The sequence below is a fragment of the Oncorhynchus mykiss genome, chromosome 1, assembly GCF_013265735.2.
Source record: "Oncorhynchus mykiss isolate Arlee chromosome 1, USDA_OmykA_1.1, whole genome shotgun sequence".
In the NCBI taxonomy this organism is placed as follows: domain Eukaryota; kingdom Metazoa; phylum Chordata; class Actinopteri; order Salmoniformes; family Salmonidae; genus Oncorhynchus; species Oncorhynchus mykiss.
In genome coordinates, this window is record NC_048565.1 from 59,246,733 (window position 1) to 59,259,354 (window position 12,622).

The 12,622-nt window shown below is 41.2% G+C and overlaps 1 protein-coding gene across 1 annotated transcript in view; it reads right to left on the bottom strand.

Moving 5' to 3' along the window:
* LOC110525737 (adenosine kinase) overlaps nt 1–1,778 on the bottom strand; it is a 35,931-nt gene extending 34,153 nt beyond the window's left edge. Inside the window, exon 1 of the mRNA XM_021606138.2 lies at nt 1,523–1,778. Within this exon, the coding sequence (XP_021461813.1) occupies nt 1,523–1,665 (143 nt within the window). The 5' untranslated portion in view covers nt 1,666–1,778. The remainder of the gene's footprint in view (nt 1–1,522) is intronic.
* Nucleotides 1,779–12,622: the final 10,844 nt, after the last annotated feature.

Here is a 12,622-nt window from a genome sequence, read left to right on the forward strand (position 1 = left end):
AGTGTAAACTCATCAGACGTCATAAGTTATCAAAAGTGTCCACTTAATTTGAGGGCTGAGCATGTGTCTGTTTAGTGTTTGGAATGCAGCCTATGACTCTAGAGACACGTGTCATTACACGGGATACCACGCCCACAATGATGACGGCACACCCATCGAACGCATTTTATCATCACATACAGTACTTCCTCACTAACAGTCATTGATGGTTGGTTGTTATTGTACACATTTAAAGATATCCATTACAAAGCGTAAGTGTCCCACTTAACAAATACTCAACCACAGATAATGAGGTCCAAGCTCAACAATGAAGCCAAATCATATAGATCTACATTGTGATTGATAGGCCTATACATTTATTCAGTAATTGAATCTTCTTTGCTTGACGAATTGTTCAATAATTATAATAAACATGTTTATTAACTATAAGGCATGATTTGTAATGTCAGTAGCCTATAGGCTATTTAGGCCTATGAATCCATAAGGGATAAACGCTGACGTTCTGTACATTAAGTTGGAAATAATGGACAATGCCGCGGGAAGAGATGGAGCCCAGTACTATAATATTCTTATAATAAAGGTTTATGATAATCGTATTTTTTCTGTAAGGGAAAGGGTCACTCAAATCTACATTTTGTACATGTTTCTCAGACCTCAAAAGTGGTCTAAACATTGTTACTGTTTTCAGTTATTGTACCACCAACTGAATTTTGCTCTGCCTGGATTCTTTCTTAAGTAACCCCTCAAGTGTATTTTAGCAGTAGAGACCAGCCTATGGTCTCATGAGTCTTCTGAAGTACCCCATGTGGATAGGCCAAGTACCCCTAGGGGTGCCAGTACCCCTTGGTTGGGAAGCACTGATGTAGAACTTCCAAGTTTGTTCAGTCTTTCCATTTTTAAACTAAAGAGTGGAAGAGAGAAAACCTGAACAATAAAAAAGGGAAAATCTGAAACCTGTGAATTTCTTACTCAGTTGTCAGCCTAATTTATTCGTTTCAATAGTAGGCCTACTATTTGCTTCTTGCACAGTACACATTGGGTTGGCCTGACTGTGAAAGATATGAGATTTATTAATTTTAGGTCATTTAGAGTATGTCATACTGTGTGACATACTCTGTGACATACTCTGAAGGCACAACTAAATAATGCTTCCACACACAGCTAGCGGACAAAACATGTACGCATTGCATAAACTAGCTAGCTGATGTTACATTCTTTCCATTGACGTGATCAGACTAATAATGAATGAACGGTGCTGAAGTTTAAATGCTTGATCGATATCTCATTGATTCAGAGTTCACAAGCTAGCCCCTCGGCTCAAGGTTTTGGCCCTCGCATCAAGGTTTTGGCCCACGCCTCAAGGTTTTGGCCCACGCCTCAAGGTTTTGGCCCACGCCTCAAGGTTTTGGCAAACATCTAAAGCATAAGCACGTGTAAAGTATTTAACTAGCTATAGCTGCAGCCAGACTCGTGTAGTCAGTAGCCATGCTCAGCAGAGCTGCATTGAGTTAACTATAGCTACCCCAGTTTGGTCGGGGCTTTCCTTGAACTCTCTTGAGTTTTCTCTGGGGTCTTCTTTTCTGGGGTCTTCTTTTCTGGGGTTTTCTTCTCCTTTTTCTCATCTGACAGTCGGAGTTTCTTCGCTCTTGGTTCGCCTGACGCCATAGTTCTGAAGGAACACGCTGCAACCTCCTCGAGTCAAGATAGCTATCGTGGATATTAATCAAGAGGCAGATGGCGGAAAACGGCTATTAGAATCAACAGACGGAGCCCAAATATAGCTGCCCACTGACTGCGCCTGACCAGAAAGACAGGAACTTTTGTCAGAAGTTGATGACTTAGTTGTGCAGTGCATATTACACACATATATTCACTCATGTCAAGGTAGAATATTGAAAGCCTTTTTTAATTTTTTTATTTTATTTTTATTAATATCAAATCAATACATAAAGCACATGAGGGAACACAAGCATACATAGATTACAAACAATAGACAATCGAGCTAGGGGGTACAATATCACATTACAATTACACAAGGACCTTAAGGGACATGCATATACTTACAATTCTAACAGCTTTTGTGTTAGTAGAGCATTTAATCGTCTTAAAATACAGTTAAATTTATTTTTGTAGGGTACGAAAATGTGGTTTTCTGTTTGTAAATGTACATTTGTGTATATGAAATTTGGCCAAAAGAATAATGAAATTAATTACATAAAAATGATTCCGCTTATTTCTATTGAATGTAAAGAATCCAAACAGTACATCTCTCCACAATAGTGTAAAATCTTCATAAATGTGTTCAATTATAAACCTACTGATGTCTTGCCACAGTTTTCTTACATGCATACAATGCCAAAAAAGATGCACAACTGTTTCTGGGTGGTCATTACAAAAGGAGCAATTTGAGTTGATGTTTTAGTTAAACTTCTTCATATAGTTGCAATGCCAAGTCATGCCAAGCCGCCCTCTACCGGCGGCGCCATAGTGTCAGGGTTGAAATAATTGTATATTTTTTTATGAGAAATCCCATGGCCGTATGTATATATATATATATATATATATATATATATATATATGGGATTTCTCATAAAAAAATATATAATTATTTCAACCCTGACACTATGGCGTGATTGCTTCTTGCACAGTACACATTGGGTACACATTGGATAAATTCCAAGATAGCTAAACCCTTGTCTTAAACTCAGGGCAGTGAGAGAAAAAGCTAATGAAAGCAAGCCCCTGGGCCCTGCCAAGAACTTTATTTTCAAGAATCGAATTTCTTTTAAACTTTTTGCTTCAGGAGAAACATAAGTAATAGCGCAAGAGACTTTCCAACAACATTTTTAAAGCAATAACAACTTTGCTTAACTTTATTTTTAAGTCTATAGTTAAGGAAAAAATGCCAGTTAAGAATACAATTCTTCTTAATAAGAAGGTTTTGTGAAGCCGGCCCCTGGTTGTTACTGAGTGAGTAAACGGTGGGGCGGTCCGGAGTGTTGTGTATGCTCGCACCTGATTAGACGACAATCACCCCATTAAAAGGAGGAAATCATCGTACATATCACATTCATATAGTACCCCACATGTCTGTTTCGCGTTACCTTTTAATGGTGATTCAGAACTACACATCCATCGTACTGTGTGCTTCATAGAACCCAAAGCCGAAACGTTTCCAGGGAGTTTTTACCATCACTTTCCTGGGTTTCGCGGGAAATTGTGTTTGAGCTTTTGACCTGGGGTGTACAGTGTAATATTTACAGGAAGGGAAAGTTCTTCTACAACGTAATTATGTCACTTGCAATGATATATTCTATCGTATTTAGGTTTAGCATGATTCGTATAAAAGCATGCTTGAATTATTTTATAGTCTCTGAGCTAGCTAAATTAGCTAGTATTGCCAAAATAATGTTAGTTACAGGAGCTAGCTATAAACAGATTAGCTAGCTATCCTCATCACGTTGTAGCTACATGTAATGTATCTGTTCCCACTGAATGATGACTTCTCCCTATGTTCAACAATACCCTTCAACAGGGGACATATGACATCTGGTTAGCTAGCTACTTGTCATTATGCTTTTAAAGGGGAAATCGTTTGAGAGCTCGTAAGTAAGCATTTCACTGTAAGGTATTCGGCGCATGTGACAAATCACATTTGATTTGAATTTGCACTTGGAAGTCCATTTGCGTGTAAAGAATTAGCTAACGTTGGGCTGAACGCATTCCTAGCTGTATTTTGTCTAACCTAGGAATTGATATGTTCTTTCATTTTAGCTATGTTGTCCTTTACTACTTTCAGCAGTTTGTATTTCTTTATTGGCACTTCTTTTACCAAGCAAGTTGACTGAAAACACAAACTCTATTACATCATCAAACTTTGGCCCATTTGCATGCATGGGAAGGTGAGGGGTAGGATGGGCCAAAATTAAGTGTACAAAAAATTGACATGAAATGCTTCCATCATGAGGATGGAATCTACCTGCTGTTTATGTGATATATGAATGAAATAAATAAATTGTTTGTTTACATGTTATGCGTGGGATAATATTTAACTGCAAGGCAGTACATGTTACTATTTTAGTCAATTTCATAAATATACATTAAATATGCAGTTGTTTATGAGTCCTAATACATTTGTTACAGATGTCTAATGTCACCAGGGTGTCTGGGGTTATCTCCCAACTTCATGAACATTTCAAATATAACAAATCTTCCTAGTTGTATTTTGGTTGTTAATATAGGGTAGACAGACAAGTTCTCTACTTTCTCCCCTTTTCACTTGCCTTCTTTTTTTGCAGTACAGAATGAACCACCGGTAGGTAGTTCACTTTCCATAATATTAGGCTAATTGTATTAAGGCCAATATGTTGAATCGATTCGTCACAAGGAACAACAGTCGATGTTGTTATATGGCCGACATACCTTCAAATAGGCTATTGCGTAGGCTATCGGCCTATGCGATAATAAGCACATCTTTACAGTGGAGTTTATTATAGGCTCAAGGATGCGATAGGTGCATGTCTGCTTGGGCTCTATAGGCTACTACTTGACATTGATCTATATGGCAACACACTTATTTGCATGGTTTTAATATAGGCTATGTTCTAACGTATGGTGGTAGGCTGCTTGCATCATATGGCGCTGCAGCTTATAGGTCATTTATGCGGGTGGAGAACATGTACCCATCTGCTTGAGCCCTACTTGTCCTTGGCAAACATCATCAAAAGTTAAAACAAAAATCATGGCCCTCTATTTGCATGATAATGAATTCAGTGCACCATTGTCAAGCAATATCTTAAATATACATAGGGCCTATGATAATGTGCCAGTATAGGCTATAGGAGGTTTAATGTCCACACATATGATATAAAGACTAAATAGTTTTTTTTTTTTTTTTTAGGCTCTAATGTCGATATAATTTTGGTTACTTGTTTGGCCTATCATTCAGCTTTTGATGCCTTAAAACCCTATGTGTTTCTCAAGCCAGATCTTTCTTGTATTTTGTAGCTCAGACTTGGGGTTTGGCACAAATACATCTTTGGGATGATTCTGAGAGAATTTTCCAACCCTATAACCCTTGGTGGCGACCCCAACGGTCAATTGTAACTACACTTTAATGATTTGTAAACAAATAGGTTTAGGAGAAACTACAAAACGGTGTCATGTTTGTAGTTCACATTTCTTCTGGTGTCTGTAACAATGTCAGTTGTTAGCCTATTTGTTACATACAGTGGGGAGAACAAGTATTTGATACACTGCCAATTTTGCAGGTTTTCCTACTTACAAAGCATGTAGAGGTCTGTCATTTTTATCATAGGTACACTTCAACTGTGAGAGACGGAATCTAAAACAAAAATCCAGAAAAACACATGGTATGATTTTTAAGTAATTCATTTGCATGTTATTGCATGACATAAGTATTTGATCACCTACCAGCCAGGAAGAATTCCGGCTCTCACAGACCTGTTCGTTTTTTTTAAGAAGACCTCCTGTTCTCCACTCATTACCTGTATTAACTGCACCTGTTTGAACTCGTTACCTGTATAAAAGACACCTGTCCACACACTCAATCAAACAGACTCCAACCTCTCCACAATGGCCAAGACCAGAGAGCTGTGTATGGACATCATGTGGTACAATTGTAGACCTGCACATGGCTGGAATGGGCTACAGGACAATAGGCAAGCAGCTTGGTGAGAAGGAAACAACTGTTGGCGCAATTATTAGAAAATGGAAGAAGTTCAAGATGATGGTCAATCACCCTCAGTCTGGGGCTCCATGCAAGATCTCACCTCGTGGGCTATCAATGATCATGAGGAAGGTGAGGGATCAGGCCCAGAACTACACGGCAGGACCTGGTCAATGACCTGAAGAGAGCTGGGACCACAGTCTCAAAGAAAACCATTAGTAACACACTACTCCATCATGGATTAAAATCCTGCAGCGCACGCAAGGTCCCCCTGCTCAAGCCAGGGCAACTAAGGAGTGACTCCGTAAGAAGCATCTCAAGGTCCTGGAGTAGCCTAGCCAGTCTCCAGACCTGAACCCAATAGAAAATCTTTGGAGGGAGCTGAAAGTCCGTATTGCCCAGCGACAGACCCGAAACCTGAAGGATCTGGAGAAGGTCTGTATGGAGGAGTGGGCCAAGTGTACCTATGATAAAAAATTACAGACCTCTACATGCTTTGTAAGTGGGAAAACCTGCAAAATCGGCAGTATTTCAAATACTTGTTCTCCCCACTGTACATTATTTAAAACAATCCATATACGATAACATAGTTGTGAATCAAACGAAACAACGATAGAGCAACAATAATTTATTAATCAGAAAGTTCTGAAAGAATCACATCTGAGACATACTTTAGACATAGACATATTTTAAGGTAATTTTAGATTGAGCCAACATATGCAGCATTTACCGAGAATGCAGTCTCCGCTAAAGCTGTTTCATCCACAGCAGGTAGGAGAGGTCAGAGTTCAGAAGGGAATTCTGTATGACCATCTATCTTGGGTCACTCAGGAACGCAGCAGTTAGCTTCAAGTGAGGCAACGCCTCACTGCACCATGCCTCTGACCTAAAACTCGTATGACCTACAACTTGTAGGCCTATGTATGCTGTATATGACTGTGTAGCCTGGCCTATGTAGTGATTCAGGCGTTCAGATAGTGAAAACTTTTGTTTTAAGCACTTGCCCAGAGCCTGTTGCCTTGGCATGTGGACATAACCCATCTGATCCATTTTATATAAATGCTTATTCTTATCATTAAAAGTGTCTAGTAGTACAATCAAGCTGTTTAGAAAGTTTACTGATGAGCATGTTCAACCCTAGCTAAAAGGCTATAGGCCTATTTATCAAAAATAAAATTCACCACTAAGAGTCCTGTGCCGGGTGGAGATTATAACAGAACATGGCCAAGATGTTCAAATGTTCATAAATGACCAGCATGGTCCAATAATAATAAGGCAGAACAGTTGAAACTGGAGCAGCAGCATGGCCAGGTGGACTGGGGACAGCAAGGAGTCATCATGTCAGGTAGTCCTGAGGCATGGTCCTAGGGCTCATGTCCTCCGAGAGAGAAAAAGAAAGAGAGAATTAGAGAGAGCACACTTAAATTCACACAGGACACCGAATAGGACAGGAGAAGTACTCCAGATATAACAAACTGACCCTAGCCCCCCGACACATAAACTACTGCAGCATAACTACTGGAGGCTGAGACAGGAGTGGTCAGGAGACACTGTGGCCCCATCCGAGGACACCCCCGGACAGGGCCAAACAGGAAGGATATAACCCCACCCACTTTGCCAAAGCACAGCCCCCACACCACTATAGGGATATCTTCAACCACCAACTTACCATCCTGAGACAAGGCCGAGTATTGCCCACAAAGATCTCCGCCACGGCACAACCCAAGGGGGGGGGGTGCCAACCCAGACAGGAAGATCACATCAGTGACTCAACCCACTCAAGTGACGCACCCCTCCCAGGGAACATTGTATAATATGTTTAAGGGGTGTTTCATGATTGTGATTACTAAACAAAAATGGCCACGTTTCTGTGAAGAACTAGAACTGCCTGTTTCAAGTTGCATCGTGTCCTGCAGCGGCGACCGGAAGTTCTAACCCCTTTGTGGTTTGTTTATAATAATTATGCTACTTTGACCACATCATGGCCTTGAGTCTCCTCTCCCCAGCAAAGTCAATTTATCAGACATTACAAGTGTACAAGGCTTGATCTCTAAATTGATTTCGCTGTAGGCTACATACTTAACGCTTAAAGCCAGAATCCTTAGTTGCTAAACCCATTTTGGGACCGTTAAATGTTGCAGGTGCAGAAGTTATTTTATTTAAAGATGATAATGGTGATCTAGATGTTCAAATTACAATATTTACAAAATAATCTAAATTGATATTTACAAACTCCACAACTAACAGGTAAATTTAAAATACAATACCTTGGAGGAAGCAAACCTGTCTATTCCATTAGACTCCGGTTGGGGTATACCAGGCACACTTCAGGTTCCCCTCACAATGACATAAATGGTAAATGACTTGCAACAATGGCCTGTAATCGCATCTAACAATTAAACAGAAATGTCCACAGATCCTTAGTGCTTCTTTTAATCTTTTAACTGAAAAAGAGCAATAAAACATAACATTTTAAACAAAAACAAGGAATAAAATTACCTAAATTAAAACAGAATGGACATGTTAAATAAAACAAAAAACTGACAACAAATAGACAAGGCAGACCCCCCCCGCCTCACTCTCAGCCTCATTAATCTATCCTTCAATCAATATCGCCATCGTAATCGCTGTCATTGTCATCATAATAGTCATCATCCTCATCCACTTCCTCAATGTCCTCCACTTCAAGGTTTCTGCCACTGCCCTGCCAAAAGCCCTTCTGAACATGGACAGTTCTTGCCCCAAGAAAAAATCGATCTTTCTCTGTGTAATGTTCCTGCTCATGTGAGTATCATTTTTTGACAGTGAAGACATCATCCTCAATGTACCACTTCTCTTCACACGCCCGCTCTATGAGGGAATTGAGCACAAAGAGCCTTTGCTTGAGGTGAAACTCCCCATAATCCTCTGCTCTTCCTGCTCTCCAGGACCAAACAGTGCTGTCCACCTGCACTGCATCCTCATACACAAGGGCATGTGGGAGCTGTGAGGACAGAGAAGAGATGCATCGTTATTTGCAAACTTTGATTAGCCATGGCTAAAAGTATGGCCTGGCGAAAATAAGTAAGGGTGGAAATATGTATCAGAGAGACAGAAAGCAAATATATTTGGTTGATCAGTTTAAGTGCAACTGCAAATAGTACAAATGCTTTTTTAAAATTAACTAGGCAAGTCAGTTAAGAACAAATTCTTAATTACAATGACGGCCTACTCCGGCCAAACCCGGACGACGCTGGGCCAATTGTGCACCGCCCTATGGGACTCCCAATCACAGCCAGATGTGATACAGCCTGGATTCGAACCATGTACTATAGTGACGCCTCTTGCACTGAGATGCAGTGCCTTAGACCGCTGCGTCACTCAGGAATTTTAAGGTGGTGACTGTGATCCTTCGTGGGATTAACCTCTGCGAAGGCCTCAGACTGACCATGTCACTTAACTTGTGTTTGAGAAATTATATTCTTTGTCAATTAAAAAAATCTAAATCAAATGTTATTTGTCACATGCACTGAATACAACAATATCACATTACAGTGATATGCTTACTTACAGGCCCTTAACCAACAATGTATTTTAAGAAAAATAAGTGTTAAAGTATTTACTAAAATAAACTGAAGTAAAAATAAATAGATGAAAATAGACAATAAAGCAACAATAAATAACAGTAGTGAGGCGACATACAGGGGGTTCCCGGTACAGAGTCAATGTGCGGTGGCACAGGTTAGTCGAGGTAATTGAGGTAATATGTAGAGGTAAAGTGACAATGCATAGATAATAAACAGAGCATAGCAGCAGCGTAAAAATGGGGTGGGGACAATGCAAATAGTCCGGGTAGCCGGACTATTCGGTCCTCCTTTTCCTGTAGTCCACAATTATCTCCTTTGTCTTGATCACATAGAGAGAGAGGTTGTTATCCTGGCCCCACACTGACAGGACTCTGACCTCCTCCCTGTAGGCTGTCTCGTCAGTGATCAGGCCTACCACTGTTGCATCACAGGCTAACTTAATGTTGGTGTTAGAGTCATGCTTGGCCATGCAGTCATAGTTGAACAGGGAGTACAGGAGTGGACTGAGCACGCACCCCTAAGGGGCCCCCAGGTTGAGAATTACCTACCCTCACCACCTGGGGGCGGACCGTCAGGAAGTCCAGGATCCAGTTGCAGAGAGAGGTGTTTAGTCCCAGGCTCCTTAGCTAAGTGATGAGCTTTGAGGGCCCTATGGTGTTGAACACTGAGCTGTTGTCAATCATAGCATGCTCACATAGGTGTTCCTTTTGTCCAGTTGGGAAAGGGCCGTGTGGAGTGCAATAGAGATTGCATCATCTGTGGATCTGTTGGGGTGGTATGCACATTGGAGTAGGTCTAGGGTTTCTGGGATAATGGTGTTGATGTGAGCCATGACCAGACTTTCAAAGCACTTCATGGCTATCGACGTGAGTGCTAAGGGTCGGTAGTCATTTAGGCAGGTTACCTTGGTGTTCTTGGGCACAGGGACTATGGTGGTCTGCTTGAAACATGTTGGTTAGAAACAAACTTAAAACTTCTTGTGACTCCCCATCCCGGATCCGGGAGCGTAATCATCGACTGACACTAATTAGCATAACGCAACGGACATAAATCTTCCTAGAAAATCTTCTTCTTCATGAAAATCACAAGTGAAATATATTGGAACACAGCTTAGCCTTTTGTTAATCACCCTGTCATCTCAGATTTTCAAAATATGCTTTACAGCCAAAGCTAGACAAGCATTTGTGTAAGTTTATCGATAGCCTAGCATAGCATTATGCCTTCGAATAATTCGTTTTTCAGTAGGACCGATTGGAGTAATGGCTACCTCTGTATTTTACGCGAGAGTCACCCTGGGAGCCATCAGGTGACCACTTACGCAATGTAGCCGTCTACGGCTATTCTTCAACATAAATGCGTAAAACTACGTCACAATGCTGTAGACACCTTGGGGAATACGTAGAAAGTGTAAGCCGGTTGAAAGCACATTCACAGCTCAATAGGGACTCATTGGAACACAGCGCTTTCAAAATCTGGAGCACTTCCAGATTGGATTTTTCTCAGGCTTTCGCCTGCAACATCAGTTCTGTTATACTCACAGACAATATCTTTACAGTTTTGGAAACGTTAGAGTGTTTTCTATCCTAAGCTGTCAATTATATGCATATTCTAGCATCTTGTCCTGACAAAATATCCCATTTAAAACGGGAACGTTTTTTTTCTCCAAAAATGAAAATACTGCCCCTAGAGTCGCAACAGGTTTTAAGGACTCTCTGGCCCCAGCAGAGGCTACCATCCCCCGGTTTCACACCTCTGGCCATGTCTACTTTTGCTAAGTGGTTGTCAAAGCCCCCTCCAGAACACCCTCCCTAGCTAGAGTCATGTGACCTGGTCAGCCAATCACAGGCTGTACTTGGTGGGGATCTTAAAACCCTAGGATTGGTCAGACCTCTCCTGACCAATCCTCCACCATGGACTTCCGTACCGTGTTAGTGCATGGATTACCATGTAAGTGTACTTGAACTGGTTAGGGTTCAGTTGATGTACAGTGCATTCGGAAACTTGGCTTTTCCCCCCAAAATTGTTACAGCCTTATTCTAAAATTGATTAAAACGTTTTTTTCCCCTCAATCTACACACAATACCCATAATGACAAATACCCCATAATGACAAAGCAAGACACTCCTGGGTTGTCTTGGCTTTGTGCTTAGTTGGAAGGTGTTGGAAGGTGAACCTTCGCCCCAGTCTGAGCTTCTGAGTGCTCTGGAGCAGGTTTTCATCAAGGATCTCTCAGTACTTTGCTCCGTTCATCTTTCCTGACTAGATCCTGACTTGGAATTCAGGCCAAAGAGTTCAATATTTGTTTCATCAGACCAGAAAATCTTGTTTCTCGTGGTCTGAGAGTCCTTTATGTGCCTTCTGGCAAACTTCAAACGGGCTGTCGTGCATTTTACTGAGGAGTGGTTTCTGTCTGGCCACTCTACCATAACCGCCTGATTGGTGAAGTGCTGCAGAGATGGTTGTCCTTCTTCACAGAGGAACTCTAGAGCTCTGTCATAGTGACCATCAGGTTCTTGGTCACCTCCCTGGCTGGGCGGCCAGCTCTAGAAAGAGTCATGGTGGTTCCAAACTAAACCATTTAAAGATGGATGGAGGCCACTGTGTTCTTGGGGACCTTAATGCTGCAGACATTTTTTGGTACCTTTCCCCAGATCTGTGCCTCGACACAATCCTGTCTCGGAGCTCTACAGAAAATTCCTTCGACCTCATGGCTTGTTTTTTGCTCTGACATGCACTGACATGCACTGTCAACTGTGGGACCTTATATAGACAGGTGTGTTCTTTTCCAAATTATGTCCAATCAATTCAATTATAACCACAGGTGGACTCCAATCAAGTTGTTGAAACATCTCAAGGATGATCAATGGAAACGGGATGCACCTGAGCAAAATGTTGAGTCTCATAGCAAAGGGTCTGAATACTTATTTAAATGTGGTATACGTTTTTTATAAATTTGCAAACATTTCTAAACCTGTTTCGCTTTGTCATTATGGGCTATTTTGTGTAGATTGATGAGATCTTTATTTATTTAATCCATTTTAGAATAAGGCTGTAATATAACAGAATGTGGAAAAAGTCAAGGGGTCTAAATACTTTTCGAATCCACTGTATATCCCTGCTGTGATCGCTAATGCCCCTCTCTCTCCTCCTGTCCTGGAGGTCGGGTTTTGACTGCATGTTCTCGATCTTCTCCATGAGGACCACGAACTCATCAGTTGTCACATAGGTCAGGGCTTCAACTCTCCGAGTTACTGGAGGTGGATTGCAGGTCACATGACCTTCTTCCACCCAAGTAATGCACCTGGTCCTTCTCTTCCCATCAAGCTCACATGCCAGTGTGGATGGTAGTTACAGTATGTTCATGGGC